General features: G+C 35.8%; 1 protein-coding gene across 22 annotated transcripts in view; it reads left to right on the top strand.

The window, feature by feature from the left end:
* trol (terribly reduced optic lobes) overlaps positions 1–19,106 on the top strand; it is a 262,548-nt gene that overhangs the window by 106,551 nt on the left and 136,891 nt on the right. For 18 of the 22 annotated variants that reach the window (XM_067779447.1, XM_067779446.1, XM_067779444.1 and 15 more), the window contains 6 exons: positions 2,333–2,936; positions 3,022–3,190; positions 3,256–3,419; positions 4,054–4,677; positions 6,292–6,630; positions 7,300–7,422. In XM_067779447.1, coding sequence (XP_067635548.1) covers positions 2,333–2,936; positions 3,022–3,190; positions 3,256–3,419; positions 4,054–4,677; positions 6,292–6,630; positions 7,300–7,422 — 2,023 coding nt within the window. Of the gene's footprint in view, positions 1–2,332; positions 2,937–3,021; positions 3,191–3,255; positions 3,420–4,053; positions 4,678–6,291; positions 6,631–7,299; positions 7,423–15,925; positions 16,067–19,106 lie in introns of those variants that run through there. The other 4 variants (XM_067779450.1, XM_067779449.1, XM_067779448.1 and 1 more) reach the window with 2 other exon arrangements.

The raw sequence follows: 19,106 nt of genomic DNA, 5'->3' as shown, positions 1-19,106 counted from the left end.
TCACGTTAGGTCACGCGAACAAATCGACACGTAAAAAACACCAGGAAATAAACTTGCTAAGTCTAAAAGCCTGTTCATCCTGTGTGTCGATAGCGTGATAGCATACTACAATATATCAGTACAACCAACATAGATCAGCCCTAAAATTCCAGCTGTCGTTACGCTAAAACTCCATGACCTAAAATCTCTAAAACAGTATCGAGTGCGCAACATTTAGTATAGCAAGCAAAACTGCTTAACTCTTATATTTTTACATAATACTTAGGAAGTTGTTTGTTATTATCATATGGTACTAAATGTTGCATATTTTTCTGCGCACTTCATATTGTTTTAGAGATTTTAAGCGATAGAGTTTAAGCATAACGAAATCCGGGATTTGGGCACAGCTCAGTAAAAAGTAAACAATCAACAGTGGCCCATGGTGTTGAGCTTAACAGGAGCAAATTTATCCATACAAGCTAACCAGCAAAATTAAGCAACAAAACTAATTTAATACGATAAGAAATTGTTACTGCTTTACTCCGTCGACTCGGTAACGTTTAAATGATATAGAGAAAAAAAGACTTGACTGCGTGGGTTTGGGTTTGACCACTGATTTGAAGCGATTCAATTAGGAGGAGGACAAGAAAATTAATATTAAAATTCAACACGAAAAGCACAGTTTTTTCGCTTGGGTTTCTGTTCAACTAGGCGAACATTTGTTAGACTCCACTTATATATATATATATTTCTTTTCTTAGTAGCTTCCACTAAACACAAGCACACCCACAATATTGGTTATACACACATATCTTTTTGATAAACGTTTGATAGCTCACACGGGTCATTGACTCGTAGGTAAAAACTTGAGAGCAAATAACTAAAACAGGAAATTCAAGATTTGATAGTTCTATGAATAGTTCTAGAAATATCCAAAACTCTATTTGCATTCTAAAATTTAGGCTTAAATATGTCGATGCTGTACCTAACATAAATGGATAGTGTCGGACGGGTCCTCTTAATACCCTCACCGTCACTGTCGGACAGACCCTTTTTCTATTCTTCTTTCTACTCTCATGGGTACTTTTCGATACTTCGTACTTGCACTCATATGGGTACTGTTTGACACGTCCTCTTTGTAGCCTTACGGGTACTGTTAGACAAATCCGCTTTGCACTCCTACTGGTACTGTCGAGAGAGCCTCTTCGTTCGCCTATGGCTACGTTCGGACAGATCTCTTTCTACCGGGATACTATAAGAAGTAGTTATGCTTGCATTGGTATGTGTGAGCAGTATTTTATCTTTGTAAGTGCCTTTTTACCATATGCCTACCCCAATTCACAATAAAACCATATCCTAATATTTCTTCATATTTAATCTCATATTTACATAAGGGTGGTCAAAAAAGAAGGTAGCGTTCCAACCCACCAAAAATTGTTTGTTTTCCAAAAACAGTTAAATAATTTGGAAATATTGGTTAACAAAGACTTCCACTATTTCCATGAATTGTTTTATGTTGTAAGTTAAGGTACGAGATCCTGGTGAATGGAGCATTATCTAAATATTTTTTCATTAAAAAAAAGGAATTGATTATTATTTTTTCAATCACCTTAATGAACATACGTACATGTGTTTAAATAATTCAACTTTTATTCTCTTTTTTTATCAAATATGAAACACTAGTCCTGTTTTCAGCTGCAATCAATTAGGTTGACTAGGGACTAGTCTTATCTTTGACGTACAAAGTTGTAGCTGCGAGATATTTTTTCAAGTATAAAAGAGTCAATAAAAATTACTTAGCCTAATGTTTATAGGATTACAATTAGACTTGCGAATAAGCGGCCTTAAAGTGGATTTAGATAGACGCTTTGCATAGTAACGCCACTAAAGCGTTTGCATTAATCCGCGGTTAGTGGTTGTGGATGTCCTTATAGACATATCTGTAGTTAGTAACTTTCTCGAGTCTGATACCAAAAAGTCGACTGTGACTTAGCTTGAAAAACTACAATCCTCTCAATGAAAGTAATTATAAGAAAACAGATTATTTTTTTATGAGAATATAATTCAAAAATTACTGTTTTCTCCTAGAAGACCAAAAAGTCCAACAATTCACGCATGGGTTAAGTTTTTAATACAATTCCCAACACAACTTCACCACGCGTTTTTTTCATAGACTCTTAAAAGTTCAACATATCGTTGACATTTAGAGCTTTCTGTAGCCAACATTTACCTCTGTACATATTTCTGCAAACTTATTGACAGCTTTATGTTAACAACATTGCACTGCTAATAAAATAAAATCAATTACATACGGTCTTAATAACATAAAATTTTCTTGTCCCCCTTTTTTCAGGATCTTAGCAATGCCGACCTCAGCATCGACGACACCTTCGACATTGACCAATTCGATGAAACACCAGCGGTTAGCGTCGCAGCAGCAGCCTTGTCGCGCAGCAAGCGTAATCTTGATTCTAACTTGCTATTAGAAGAGGACCTACAACCGTTTGAAGCTGAAGATGATACCGATGCCAACAACAGCAGCTGGCTGTCACAAGGTGTGAAACGTGTACGTCGTGAGTTGAGCCGTCTATTCGGTAAAGATGATGAAGAGGCGGCAACAGCAAAGCAGAGCCCACGTCATAAACGCAATCATAGCGCTGGTGAAGCGAAGCAACAAAGCAGTCAACGCAAGCACCACAACAAGCAACCGAAGCATAAAACACAAAGCATTGATGGCAAAAAGCAACGCACCAAGCAACAGCTGCACAATAAACATCGTCCACATTTGCTGCTGCAACGACAAAAGTCAACCGCCAATGAAGAGAAAACAGGCGCAGAGCACGCAAACAAGCATTTGAAGAAGTTAGCGAAGAAGCACACAAAGCGACAGAGTGATTTCGAAGGCTCCGGTGATGGTGATGGCGATGAGATTTTTGAGGAGGCGCCAACGACTTTGTGTAAGTGGAATGTGTGTTGGAAGCTTTACATATCGTATCACGTAAGCTGACTTTTGTTTTTTTTTTTTTCTTTTACGTTTTGCAGGGCGGACGCATTTCGTTATTAATGAGCCATGGAATGATGCATTTGCTGATTCCAAAAGCAACGAATTTCTCGAAATACATCGTGAATTGGAGATCGCTTTTCGCGATCTCTTCCACGAGTTACACAATGATGAAGACTTGGATGTCGGTGTGACTTTGTTGGCTATTGCGTGAGTGAATATTTGATTGCAACAGTTTCCAGATTTTTAAATTGATTTTTGTCTTTCTTTCACAGACGTAGCAACGACATCTTTAAAATTTATGCCACCGTGCAATTGGAATTGCCCGAAGAGGTTAATGATTTCGAGCAAGATTTCGTCAATCATATTAACAGCTTTCATCGCTTGGGCAATCTGGGCGTTGAAGTAGGCGACCAATTTTACTTTAGAAATGCGCGCGGTAAGTGAAAATGCCTCGGAGGGTAGCAGGACCTCTGTAATAGTGCAAGAAATACTGCCATACTGTTGTAAAAGCTCACCTGAGCGTTTTTATAAATTTAGCGGGATTATCGTAGTTAAGAAAAGTACCTAACGAAATCTTAGCTATTTGCGAAGAATTGTAGAATGTTAATTAGCTACTCAAGTAGCTTTAATGTGTACCGTTTAAAAAAGCTTCAAGCGTGATTACAAGCGACCGAGCTTGCCTACTTTTTAATGAAACTGTTCTTATGTATTCTAACTTTTCAAAATGATTTTCTTTCGTGAATTAACATAATGGACATCTGAAGCTATCAAAATCCTAGCTAAACTGTCATACTACAAATGGATCTTTCCAACGACTTTTAAAAATTTTCAAAACTTCCAAAGCTTTCCGATTTTCTTCCTTTTCATGTTTTTTTCTACACTTTACTGTAGTTTTTGGGATTCATTAAAAATTTGTTTAGTCTAAAGCTAGCAGTGTTCCATATCGTATCAAAACCAAGAAATCGTAACCATCTCAGCTCAGGTTAAATCCATCTTTTTCAGTCATTATATTTCTTCTTTTAATGAGCATTCGCCTTTTCACTAAATTCTACATGAACTTTTGTCATTAGACACCAATGGAAACGATTATGACGATGGCAATGCCGGAATTGATGAAGGTGTAAATGAACACCCAGATGCTACACCCAATTACCAATATGATTGCGATCGCAATCCAAATGGCGAATTCCAATGTTCCGATGGCTCATCGATTCAGTGTAGCGACGTATGTAATCGCTACCCTGATTGCGCGGACAGTTCTGATGAGGATGTCGATATGTGTCAACCTATATTTGATGAAGAAGACCGGCAGGAGCGTAAACGCGCCGAAGAAGAGCAACGACGGCAAGCTGAAGAAGAAGAAGCAGAGGCTGAAGCACGTCGTCGCGCTGAAGAAGAGGATAAAGCACTACAACTCGCTGAACGGGAGGAAGAGGAACGACGACGTGCTGAGGAACGTGCCTACGAAGAAGCAGAACGTCGACGCGTAGAACAAGAAAGAGAAGAGGAAGAACGTCGTGTCGAAGCAGGCGAAAATCCTGTAACAACACAACCCAACGCAGACGATGATGATGAACTCCTACATGCTGAACAGCAAGAAGAAGAACGGCGCAATGCTGCACATGAATCTGAAGTACAGCGTAGACAAGAGGAATACGAAGCAGAAGAGCGTCGTCGTGCTGAATTTGATCGAGGTAGCGTTAATGCGCTGATAGTGGGCCACAAATCACTTACTGCATTTATATTTTTAAACTTATTCACAAATAAGCGCTTTTGTCTTGGCCTTGGCGTGCTAATGGCACGAAATTATATGGGTTGACTACAACAATGGCTGTACACAAAAATGCTTTATTAAATTCTACTAATTTCACTAAAATTAATTGTAGCTAAGTGCTAACCCAACTAACTAGTAGTCTAATAGATAAAAGGAGTAATAAAGCTGTTTCTATTTTGAGATGAAAAGGCTTTAGCGTTTGCTTAGTTCTTCTGCTCTATAGCGCTGGCGAAATATGATTAAACCTCGCCCTGGGTAGTACGTTTTTTTAATCCTTACAAACTATCGACAAACTTTCATAAATATTGCATATGTATGAAAGCTCTTCAAAAGCGCCTAACATGCTTTAGTGGGTAGTAGATTTATGAGCTTTTTATTTACTAATAAAAAATTATTTGGCAGCGCTGCAACCTCGGGGGAGCAAATCTTTACCTTCGCATCAATTAAAATTGTATATGACATACCTAACCTTTAAAGCTTTTACTAGTTTGTTTTTTAGATGTTCTTTAGTTATTCATTTTTTATTTATTTTTACTGCTTTTCTTCATCAATTCTGCTCATTTATGTTTTCATTAAAGGGTTTTTAATTTTACTAAAAATCTTATAATCCAAATTAATATTGCGTGCTTTATTCTTAATAAAATAATGCAATCACTTACTAATATTCGAAGCTCACTTTGAACAAAATTTTTTGAGAATTATGTATATTGGGTTGGAACGATTTGTTCACCAATATCGCGCCACTGATTTTTCGATAGGATTTGGGCTCAGGAAAAAAGTTCCACTACGCATACCCAAAAAAAATAATTTTCTAGCCTGCGAAAAAAAAGTTGATTTTTCGACCAAAATTCTTCTAAATCTCCATAAAAGAAAAAATTTTTTTTTTTCAAATACTGCATTTAGCAATTTTGCATTTGCCAAAAATGCATAAAAAATCTAAAGATTCGATGAAATTTTGCAGGCTCGAAAATTATTTTTTTGGGTATGCTTAGTGTAAATTTTTTTCCTGAGCCCAAATCCTATCGAAAAATCGATGGCGCAATATCGGTTAAAAAATCGACCCAGTCTAGTGTATATTCATATGCGGTAAATTCGTTCAAAAATCATATCCCCCACATCTATCGTTCCAACAAGCTTTCACGACCCACTGACACACGACACCCTTCACATATCACCCAACCGAACTCTCCGATTTAACTTTCAATCTCTCTCCAACTTCCCAAGCTTTATCATTATCAATTCTAATAAGAATAAAAAAAGCTCATTACTGCCTGGTACGTCAATTTTAATTGTGTCATCTTTCTGTATTCGTACTATTTGTGTGTTCTCCCTACTTAACAAATGCTTTGTGAAATTCCTCGTCTAGTATGTGTTGGTTCCAATGTCAAAATTATATGTATTTGTTTGAGCGTACTCTCTGTTTATGCGCCCTCATGCTCTTAATATGCTGCGTGCTCTTATTATTGCGTTAGCTGACGCCTGTCGGTCGATATGTTATATTTAATTTTTAACAATTTCGCTTTGATAAATACAGACCCCCTCGAACAACCGAATGAATCCGAAGCACCCATACAACCAGCACAACCCGATGCCACAGAAGAGCCGCAGGGGGTTTCACATAACAAAGGCTTCGACGAAGGTTCTGGTGACGATTTCCATTACATATCAACAGATCGTTCTACACTCTTTACGCCAACTGTCGGTTGCCGTGGTGACACATCGTTCACCTGCTCCGAATCTGGTATGCAAGTTTGCGATGAACAGCGTTGTGATGGACGCGAAGATTGTCCCGATGGTGAAGACGAATTGGAGTGTCCCGGAGATGATAATGAAGGCAACAATGGATACGACTTGGAAGAAGGCTATGAAAAGGGTATACAAATTTTTGCTTGTGGCGTCTACTGTCAAATATATGTTTTCCTGTACCTAAAATATCCATCCTATACACTCTACAAAGGAAGACCTAAACCTCTCCCATCCCGCCCGCCGAAACCCGAATCCTATCCTGTATACTATAAATTGTGGATTTCCAATATTGATCTTACCTCATTTGTGTTGTCCCTAGTTCTTGTAGCATGACTTTAGGGTTGCCAAAATTTTTGGCTGCAAGAGTGAATTTCAGATACAAAAAATTTATTTCCGGTTTCGAAATTTATTCGTCGCAACTTTTTTTCAGCAATATTAGATATTTTCAAATTTTTCAAGCGTAGTGAATTAATATATTGAAAACAAAAATTAATATTAAAATATTTGAACAAAAATTTACTAACAGTTTTGACAATCGATGTAAATTCAAAAAAAAAAAAAATATTAAAAATTTTTGATTATTTTGCAACTGTAAATATTATGCAATAATGCATTTTAGTTATTATTATTTTTCTTTCGTTAAATTTCAGTTACAACTCATTTGTATATTTCCACCTCGATTTTTATTTGAAAAAATTATTTTTTAACCTCATCTTGAATGAACCTATTAACCGTTATACTATATATCAATTTCATAAATTTGTTTACTAATCGTTATTTAAACGAATGCTTGCAGTTTGTGCCGAATATGAATTTAAATGTGATGAACGTTGTTTACCCCGTGAGTTCCTATGTAATGGCAAACGTGAATGTCTCGACGGTCTCGACGAAGCCAACTGCCCAACTACAGCACCCAAAGGTAAGTGAGACTTGTTTTTGTGTTATATAACGTAAGCAAATATTTACTGTATTAATGTAATGGAATCAGATCCCAAGTAGACTAAGTTAGGTTGTTTAAGTCTATGCCGAAGATAAGCAATATCTAATTTGTCTGTAAGGTGTCTATGGAATGTATAGACAAACCAGCTGTGCCGAGTATTAAGAACAATAGATAATAGAAAAATATATGTTTACCTCATGAGATAATATAAGGTGGAGCGTAGTTTAGGGTTGGAAAGCTGAAGAGACACGCTCTTAAGCTACGTAGTCATTTGTGATAATAGTGGTACCACTTCTTATATTTAAAAGAGGGAGAGGGCGAGGGAGAGTAATAGTTAAAAAATTCTTAAGACTTAGCAGCAAGATCAAAGTTTAGGCAGAGCAACGTTTGCTGGAGTTAAAACAGAAATTAGCTCTTAGATATATAAATCGACGGCCGACTAAAATATCAGCCTATTGCGGATGCCAGTTCGAAAACGACCTATCTCGAATACTTTTCAAACACGATACATCACAGAATTTATTTAAAAAAACGCGGCGTCCCAGAAATTTTTATGAATGCCCTAACTAACCTCAAAAATATACTGATTTTATGCTCAGATAGGACCGAACTCTGAGTAAGAGGATATTGTGAAACAAATTCTAACGTAGGGCGTCATTCGAAACAACAGCCGATAAAAGGCGATACTCTATAGGCAGCCGAGAGACTAAAGTTCATTGAATCTTAAAACAAATAACGTTACTGCTCTGGGACAAGATCTAGCATAGAGATGCCCATACGATCTTTGTAGAGGGTCGACGTTCACCTACATGTCGTGTGGTCGTTTTGACTGAGATTCAGCAGAGCAAGTAGCGAATCAGTATTCGCTTGTACTTCAAGCAGTAAACCTCTCATGCGTAAATTCTATGCTCAAAATTTGTTCGACATTTCTTCTTATGTTTGAAGCTTTGCTGACTTTGTGCACCACTGATCTAGAATCATAAGCAAGTTACGGGGTCTGCATTAGTATTACGTTTCCCTTCTGTAAATGCTATTAATAAAATAGCTGATGAAATATCTTATCACCTGAAATGATTTGGATCCGAACAGACAGGTGTGAAGTTTTGATTTCATTTGGCGATATACTTATGAGTGTACGACGTGTCATAAGCTGGCTGATGACTTCAGCTTAATTTAGACGTTTTGGTTTCTTAGTCAAAAGACTATGGTCGCAACGCAAACACAAACGAAACATAGATGGCACTGCTAACGAAGTGATGGCAGTGCGTGCCCCAAGAAAAAAAATAGATAGATTGCAAAAGCTCAGTATGGTGGTTATAAGGAAGTCATATATATGTTTCTATTATTCATGACAGACAGGAAGTCGGATTCGTTCGATGCATGACCGTGTCCCATGTTCGAAAACATCCTATCTCAGCATTGGTTTCAAAAGCAAAACAAAAAATTGTTACAAAAGAAATTGAATTCATGCACTCAAATTTGAATACTAAAAACTATAGAAAAAAGTAATTTCTAAATTGGCTTAATTGAAAAATCATTAATGAAGTAATTCGGCAAATTTGCTGAACATCTGGAATCATAGCCAAAGTACTTAAAATTCTAAAAAATTTCCGCAACAGAAAAATCAAAATCGTTTTTTGAGCAAAAAAAAAAAACAAAAAAAAAGCGAATAAAATTGAAAATATAGAATTTTCGGCATAAATTGCATAAATTACAAAACATTCAAATTCGGCGAGGCGTAAAAATTAATCTGAAAATTTTCTACAAACTAAAATTTTAAATTTAACAAAAAGCAGCTCTGGCAAATTTTCAATTACAAATCTAAGCAACAAACGCTTCATTTGGCGGCAAAAACCGCAGCATGAAAATTTCAAATAAGTGTGCGCTCCTAAATACAAGAACAACAACAACTAACAACTAAATAACTGCACCCATCTCTTCCCCACACACTCCCACCCCCATAGCTACATAACTCATGAATATTATTACATAACAAAATCAAATTACATTGTGTGACGATAAAAACAATTTGTAGCAGATTAAAAGTACACACACACGCACAAAACTACATTACTACAAAAACAAAACAAAAAAGCTCAAACGCCCTCTAAAACTGGTGTCGTATGTCGAAAGTTAAAATCCATTTCGACAATCACACCCAGTGGGCAGCGGCATTGTATTGTCAGCATGTGGATTAAGGATCAGTGAGTGTTGCTACTTTTAGTCGTAACTTTTTATGTGTGTGTGTGTGTTACTTACTAGTGGGAGTTTTGTTTATTTTGGCTCACAAAAGATTTGCTTCTGAATTTTTTTTTTTCTGTCTTGTCGCTGAATGTCCTTTTTTTGTTGTTGACACTCACTTTCATTTGTGTTGCGTATAATTTTGACTTTGTGGGTGTATTTGTAAATACTCAGACAGAGATTTATCTGCGTTGCATGCGAACGAAATAGAAAGTGTCAAAAAAGTAAGCAAAAGCTGTAAAACTTGCTGGTGGATTAAAATTTTTGAACTTAATGTTAATGAATAATAATAAAAACTTAAACAGTTGGAAATGTATTATAATTGTGTTGCAAAAATGTGCTTGACACTATTTTGATTAGAACTCAGATGAAGCTATCGATAATCGTTATTATCGCCCAAGTTATAGAGGGGTATCCATATGGACTTCGCGTGCCTTGATACTTTGGTAGGCATACATTTTAGGAAACCAAATATCTATAACATTTGCCTTAAATATAAGCCTGAAGCTGGCAAGTCTCTAGTTTGGAGTCTCTTTTTAGAAGATCCATAAATTTCAAGCATTCTCACATAGATAGATGGCTGTACGTCTTTCATTGAGCTTAAGCTGTCAGAACCCACATAATTAAGAACATGACGGTTTTGTAAGCCTTCGGAGTTAACTTTCTATAATCGATCAAAGCTTGTAGAGATTGGACAAGGAGATAGCAGAGTATGAAAGCATTCGAACAAACTTTTTAGCTTAGCATATTTATAAGCTCATTAGCTTAACAGCTGCCTTACAACCAGATGCAAAAATAACTTAAATAGTATCTCTAATATAAAATTATAATCCTGAAGCGACCTAGTTCCCTACCCGCGCTTCGATGGAGCTCCTCCACAATAGAGGTGAGGTTGGCGCAAGGGCGTTCAAATGTCAGACGAGGCTATGCACGTGCACACAAATGACTCTAAAATAATGCAAGCAGCAGGGTCTGCGGTATAGTGCGCTAATCCGAAAATAAATAGATCCTTCAAGTTGCCAGATCACTGTAGTGTTTTTCAGATCTGACCAAAGCAGTAGAAAACCTGGAGGAAAATTGTTTAAACTGCAGCAGTGTTAGTTTTTACATTAGCTGTGTTTTTTTTCACATCTATATACGTTTACGCTTAAACTTTATATGGACTGCTAAGCGACAAACTTTAAATACACCTCTGAAATTGCTACGCATAAAATTAGTACTACTAAATTTCAATACGCATTATACTCAGATGTAACTGAAATATGTGCTTATGTTTCACCCTCTGCACTAATTCTAGGTATTCTATGTGCGTCCACTATTTAACGCAACTGATTCAGCTATATGTTATACACAGAAATGTGCGATTGTAATTCCGATCTTGAAAAAAGGGGATAAAAAAGATGTTAATAATTACAGACCTATTTCACTACTCTCGGCCATATCTAAAGTTTTTGAAAAGGCTGTTAAAACCAGAATTGTTGATTTTCTAAATAAAGCGAGCTTTTTTAGCTCCATTCAGTTTGGCTTTCGTTTTCGAAGACGTTTTGCTAGATTTTTGCACCAACGTCTACAATGCTCTGGATGAAAAAAGAAGTTGTGCTGGTCTCTTTGTGGACATAACAAAAGCTTTTGATATGGTCGATAGGGGTGTACTATTGGATAAACTATATAATGCAGGATTCCGCGGTGTTATGCATAAGTGGCTTAAATCGTATCTATCGGCAGAACACAAAAAGTTAAAGTAGAATGTAGCTACAGTAGCTTACAGCTTGTTAATCTGGGCGTTCCCCAAGGCTCAGTTCTTGGTCCAATATTGTTCTTGGTCTATATTAATTCAATATTTAAGCTTCCATTGAGAGGCAAGGCCACTGCCTTTGCAAACGATCTTGCAATTGCGTACAGTACACCGAATTACTTTGAATTAATATGTGACATTAACCATGATATACATTTGTTACAAACCTGGTTCACTACACACAAACTGATTGTAAGTAGTAAAACTAGACTTATGTATTTCAGTCATGTTCTCAAAGAACAACTAAGTTATGATGTCATATTTCACTCCGCAGTGTGCTCTCGCTTTAACATGCACCATATAGCGTGCACTCAAAGTGACGCGATGAGATCTTTTGATTGTAATAGAAACTGTAGTGAGAGCTGCTTCAGGGTTGAAGTTGTTGAGAATTTCAAGTACCTAGGAATTATAATAGACAACTGCTTGAGTTGGTCTGAGCACATTAATGCTCTAAAAAAATACTTTCTATATACCACTCGTCACTTTTATCGTCTGAAAAAGTTATGTTCAATATCCACTCTAAAAACAGTTTACTACGGAATATTTCAATCAAGCAATATGGTATCACATGCTGGGGCGGCGCTTCGGCTAATAAGCTGTCAGCAGTGGTAACAATTCAAAAGGGGGTTATAAGGCGAATCTGTAGTGCAAACTATAGGTCTCACTCTATGCTATATTTTAGGAAACTAGATATATTTCCGTGTCGACATCTCTATCTTCACAAAGTTTTAAAAACATTCTTTATACGGTGTGGCTACCTGGTAAGCTTTCCTTCGGAAGTCTACAACTTACGAAGAAATGTACTTCCGATGGTACAAATTCCGCATATTAGGACGTCGCACTTTAGAAGTTTTTACACATACACGTCGTGCAAATTTTTCAACTCCCTTCCTGCCACTGTACAGGTAATAAGAAATGTCAACTTATTTAAAAAAGAACTTAAACTGTATCTTTTTAGTTATAATCACTTTGAATTAGAAACGATGCTGAGGACGACCCTATAAACCGTACATACGTTTGGAAGCTGGAAATATTTAGTATTGATTCTCTTTCATATCTTTGATGATTTAATTTAATGTATATCTTAAACTCTTTATGAAATTTTTATTTTTGTACACCCCACACAAATCAATATACCAAAGCTAGGACTGGCATTTAGAACTATGTTAAACTTTAATATAAAAAATGCCATATACTTTTCCTATGCTGCATAGTAATTTGAAATTATTTAATGTAATATTGTAATCTTAGGTTAATAAGTATGCATCTAGAAAATGTTTAATAAAATACAATACAATAAAATAGAAATACAACAGAGGGTTGTGTCTCCGCTTTTCGGTACACCCTGTGCTGTAGCTAGTTGTTTAACAATTGCCGCTAGATGGGTCTCCTAAGTATTATCTAAGCGGGGATAGGTGTTTTTTTTTTTTTTCACCCGCAAAGGAAACGTATACGCGTGTAAAAAAAACACGGCTATTGACAGCCAAGCTCATATGAAAGTGTGTTAGAGTATCAGCAACCCTTGCAAGGAATCGGGATAGAACAAAGTATGCATTTAAATATATATATTGAGTTCCTGAGCATTTGGGAATATATGGAAATGAAAAAGTGGATGAGCTAACTAAACTAAGCGCATCTCAACAAGCTTGTACCGTAGACGTCTCAATAAGATTGGGCGAGAGATGCGCAAATTGATTAAGTAGGGAATGTCCAGAACCAAGAGTGGGGCTGCAGAGTAACAAAGATCAGTTGCATGTCTTAAACTTTAGACTAACAAAGTTGGTCTTATAATTAAAAAGAGGGAACTGCTCATGATGGGTATTCTAACTGGACATTGCCTTCTGGCGTCACATGCTTTTAAATTAGGCCTTGTCAGTGGTAGCAGATGTAGGGGGTGCGGGTTGGAGGAGGAAGCCTTTGATAGCCTTTTGTGCTCGAGCCCTGCGCTCGCCAGGCTAAGATTCCAGCTATTAGGCGTGGCATAGCTATCAGATCTAGAAGCGCAAGTGGCATAGGTCCTAGAAAGCTTCTAGTATTTGCCAAGAAAACGTGATATTTTATAACAGCGGTCCTGATTTTTGATTGGGTTTTACAGTTTCGTCGTTGAGCAAACTTCTGCTAACACTATGGGCTCATTGAGCCCATGTGAGTCCCTTATGGACCGACCAGTTCAACTCAACCTAACCTACAGTTCTGTTGTTGTTGTTTTTGTAGCTGTGAACCTATAATTCTAAAGAGAGCAAGCTTCCTGCTAACTTTTAATACTACTATAACGATAACAAAGGTTATCAAGAAGTTGTCGTTTGTTATCGAAAAGCTATCGATATATCCTCAAAGAACTCGAATTTATTAATGAAAATTATCGGTATGTTATATAAAATTTATCAAATTGTTATCGAAAACTTATCGACCGAACTATTATCGTTTTGTTCTCATCAAGTTATCGGTTTATTATCGAAATGTGATCGATATTTTAATGAAAAGCTACCGATTTATTACCAAAACGTTGTCGATTATTTAACGAAAAGTTTTAGATATGTTAGCAAAAGTTTATGATGTTATCGAAAAGTTATCGATAATATAAATATACATATCGACCATTTTTTTTCGGCGTGTTTATTATTTAATATCGAAAACTAATCGGTTTGTTGTGAAATATATACCGATAAAACATCAATATAAAATCGACGACCCGTCGAAAAAAAGCCGAAATCGATTAATACCGATAAGAAACCGATGAAGCTATGCTCAATAAGCGCAAAAAAAAAAATTTTTCGTAAAGTTGCATCGTCTGTGGTTTAACTTACACGGCGTGCCGAACTCTTGTTAATTTTAAAACATTGGCTTTCTAGACCTGATTTTGTTAGTTTGCACATCGAACTTCACGAGTATTTGGTGCTCACGCCTTTCTTTGCCACCCTCAAAATTCTCGCCTTCACTTTAACTTCAAATGGTTGGCAGAAGCAAAATTATTTCTTAAATCAACAAAACCTCATTATAGCTTTGTTGCTGTAATGTATTTTGTTTTGATTAAAATTTGAAAACACAAATTTTTCTTCTACTATTTTTTTTTTGCATACGAAGCAAAACGCTCCCAATGGAGAAATTCACATGCATGCCTCCACAAGCAGATGTTCACGAAATTTCACCTTACATGTGTACCGTTGTACGCGCATGTGGCACAGAGTTGTTGCTGCGTGCATGTGTAGGTGTGATGTAATAAATTTTGTGGCAAGTGTTTGAAAGTAAATGAATATTTGGCAAAATTTTTGCACTTGCTTTTTTTTTTTTTTAGTAGCAGCAAAAACAATTTTCATTACACAAATTTTTATAAAGTGGCAAAAAATGTTTGTACTTCATGCCACTTGCAACAACAACAATGCAAATTTATAGCTACTCTATGCGTAAGCGCGTTGTATTTGATTTTAGAGCATTTACAATTAGCTGCTGCTGGGTTTATTGTGGCATTTAAATGGAAAATCTATTTACAATTGCAACGAAATGCCTCTGCTGCTCTGCCTTTTAAGCGTGAAAAGTGCGATTTGCTTGCGCCATAAATTATGAAAATATTTGAAGCTGCAATATCGGCAAGTTCGTTACCGTACGATTTATTATTTTGCAATATTGCAGCGGTGGCATAGCAACAAGCAGGAAATTATTGAAGCGTGTGGAATAAATTTTATGTTGAAAACCATTTTATGGCTTATTTCGAGCGAAAATAAATTGAAATTGTGTTTTTAGAAAAATTATATGCAAGAATATTTTCAAATTTTAAGAAAAATAAAATGAAAAATGTTGCCGCTGTAAACTTCTTAAGCATTTCACGCAATAATCAACTCCTCTTCACAGCTGCATGTGTATGTGTGTGGCATGCGGCACGTGCTAGCAAATTTCCCGCCAATCGGCTTTTGTTTATTAAAACACGCTTTTCGGCAACACCGACTTCAGCCTACAACACTTCGTTAACTTCCGGCGTCATTCGAAGTCGCGCGACTGCAAGGCAATGCTGTAACACTGCTGCTGCTCAGCTCTGCCGATGTTGATGCTTACAGCGACGTATTTAACAGTGCGCTGTTAAAGCCAATGTCAATGCGCTTAAAAGCTTAAGTGCCTGAGAGCAGTCACCCCCAACAAACACTGCAGCCATCAGCTCAGTGCATGCGTTGCTAAAAATTTATTTAGCGCCGGCTGCTAACACGCTTCGGCTCGTTATATTGTTCGTGCTAGCGCGAAAGTAAGTTTTCCGCTGTCACTAGCTTAGCGCTTCGTTGCGCTTTTCATTGCCGTCGCTTTGCCATGTTTTGTCTTACATTTCGTGCTACGCTCTGTAGTGTTGGGCTTTGGCGTTGGCGTTGTTGTCGCTGCATTTGATTTTCTGGATCAAAAACGAACGCTTTGAAGTAGCGTAAAATTTTCATATGTTTCAGTCAAACAGCAGACGTTAACTCGTGCGAAAGCTAAGTGCGCTTCAAATACTTTCGTGCTCGGTTAATCTGAATATTCTAAAAAATAGAGAATATTATAAAGAGTTGCAAGCGCGGGTGTTTAAGATTTTGAAAAATAAATTGAATTAAAATATAAAAAAGGGTATTTTTTCAAAAATTATTTTTTTAATATACAAAACTGTTCAAAATAAACCCATCCTCAAGCACCACGAATAAAAAAAATGAGCCGATTGCGACAGTGAAAATATTTTAAGATCTTGAAAAGTATTTAACTGACACTAACTAAATGACAGCTAAACAACTTCACCATCGTTCAATTATTTTAAATCTAAAGAAATACAAATAATAAAATCAAAAAAGCAACGAATCAATTTGAAATGCGCTTTTGTTTGTAGAGGACCCTAGAGAACATTGAGCGCTTTTATTCAATCAAATTGCATGAAAAGGACAATACAAGTTCTTAAATGCGACGAAATACGATTTGAATTAACCGTTACTTTTTTTTTTTTTTTTTTGTCGCAGCGTTTGTGGTGACAGCGCTGTGTTGCACTCAAGTGTTGCAAGTGGACATGTGGACAGGACATTTGATTGTGTGCTTCATTATGCGAACGTGTGGCAGATGGAAAGGAATTTGGGAATAAAAATTTACAGGTTTCGAAACAAAAACAAAAAAAATTCTTAAAAAAAAAAACTGAGAAAAACGTAGCTGGAAAGAAAAGTGGAAGAGGGGCCAGTAGAAAGCGATTTGAATGTTCTAATGTTTTGTGTTGAAAAAGAAAAAAAAATTCTTTATTTATAATTTTTGAATTGCTTAGATTAAAAATTAACGTCAGCACTGTCTAACATTCAATGATTGTCGTATAATTTTTAATTTCGAAAATCGTTTTACATAAATTTGAAAATCTCGAGAAAAGAAAAATATTTTTGAAAAAGAAAATGTTTCGATTTTCGAACTCGAAAATATTTTTGTAACTCGATTTCAAACACTGCTCTTTTCTTCCCGAGTCAAGAAAGTTTTTCGAATTAAGCAGAAACCATGAAATGTTCGGAAATTGTAAAATATACATATTCAGAATAATCATATGTTATTCGGAAGCGATAAATTTCACTTCAGAGTAGTCAATTGTACTTCAGAAGTGAAATGTACTTCAGAGTAATCAAGTGTATTTCAGAAAGTGTTTTTTATTTCAGAAAAGTCACGTCCAATTCACAAGACGTAAATTGTTTTTCAGATAATGTTAGTTGTACTTCAGAATAGTCAATTGAACTTCAGAAACCATAAATTGTTTTAAAAACCCTGTTATTATACATCAGTTGCACTCCAACTACTATTGTACCGCAGAATAAGAACATGCTGTTCAGGAGACAAACTTTACAGTGTTGTAGCGTTCTCGACTGCCACACTGAAGGACCTACATATGAATATCAGAATAAGGTGGATGGAATACTAAATTTTTCGAAGAGCTATATATTCATTTTGAAACCTAAGGTATCTGGAGTACAATTTACTATTCTGAAAAAAATCTTACAATTTCTGAAGTACAATTTTATATTCTGAAACTAATTTTACGGTGTCTGAAGTGCAACTGACTATTCTGATTTACAATTTACGTTTTCTGAAGTACACTTGGAAAAATATAACAGCAAAGAACAAATCGTACGATGTGTATTGAAATTTTTCTGAATACCAAAGAAATCTTGTATATTTGGAAATTCAATTTGTACATACATAAATGTGTAAAAAATGATATTGAAAAAAAAAGTGCTTGCAATTGCGGTATTTTGAGTAAAAGTAAGAAAATTAGGCACAACCGAAATAACTATGCTGCTAGATCTATATCGGAGATCGATATTGTTCGGTGCAATTTTCGTCTGCTAAATACCTATTTATATTCAGCTTTTCCACCATTTCCACGGGGTTACTGTATATAAGACCGCTATGAACGTAAAATTTTTTTATTTTTCACTCTACATTTGCCAGTTTTGGCATTTCCGGACATTTGCATTGGAATTCAAAAGGAAAGTTATTTCCCATTTCTTAACCTAGTACATTCCCAATTATATTATCTCAAAATACCTTCTTAATATTTTTTTGAAAGATTTACTACCGTTTTTGAGACACAGATTCGTTCCAAAACTCTGTGGTTGTCTACATACAAAAAACTATGTCTTTATTCATTACTGAAATGTTCCTTTGTTTAAAACGAAAGTATGGAACCAATTGTTTTGGAACACCATGAACAAATGATACTGCAATATTGAGCTAGAGACTTGGTTTATGAGACCTTCTCATTGTAAATCCAAAAAAAAAAAAAAATTTGGTACTTAAACCAGCTGTAAAACTATTGTTAGCAGTTGTCTATGAACAGCTATCGATTACAGCACTCAAAATATTGTTTTCAGCCTACTTGTATTAGTAAAAGACAAAAAAAAACAAAATCTTTCCTCTTTCTATAACGCGTTTCAATTAATTTTTTCATTCTTCGTCAGGGGGCCTATATATGCTCATATCAAGTGAAACAATCTTTAAAATATAATTTTATATTTAACAGTTTGGATACTTGAAAAATAATACATCGATGACTGTTCACTTATATGTGATGTTTTTTGTGAATGTGAATAATTTCCCTGAAGATGATAGAAAAAATTAATCAAAACGCGTAGTGGTAAAGCCTTTGTTTTATTTTTAATTTATCAGTCGCACTATTGAAAATAGACACTGGTCTTAGTACAAAGAGGTTGCATATATTTAGTCCCTATGAATTTTTTGACACCTGAAAATGTTATTTGGTTCTAGCTTCTTTGGAACCGAGAATAACAATTTCTTCATTATTTTGAATACATCAGCTTATGGACCAGAAATTCACAAGAAATTGTTGCTTTCTAGCTAAGTACGGATCTTTTGAGTCAAGAGCTCAAAATTTAGCTGGCGGGTAGACTATCCAAGCTTCCGACTTACTTCCTTTTGAATGAGATAGAAGATTTTTTGATCAAATTCTGAAATGGGCAGTTTTTGAAGTAAGGGCGTTCGTCTCCCAATTTCTGGTAAATATATTATCATTTTCAAGTATACTTAGTTACTGCTGCTGTGACAAAAACATCACTCTCGAACCAACGGCGAAAACAACCAAGAGATTTACTGGAGAATATACCCAATAAAAACTGTAGAATTTCATCTATTT

The sequence above is a fragment of the Eurosta solidaginis genome, chromosome 4 (assembly GCF_040869045.1).
Source record: "Eurosta solidaginis isolate ZX-2024a chromosome 4, ASM4086904v1, whole genome shotgun sequence".
Classification (NCBI taxonomy): Eukaryota; Metazoa; Arthropoda; class Insecta; order Diptera; family Tephritidae; genus Eurosta; species Eurosta solidaginis.
Note: the sequence above shows the minus strand (reverse complement) of the source record. Positions and strands in the feature narration are given on the sequence as shown.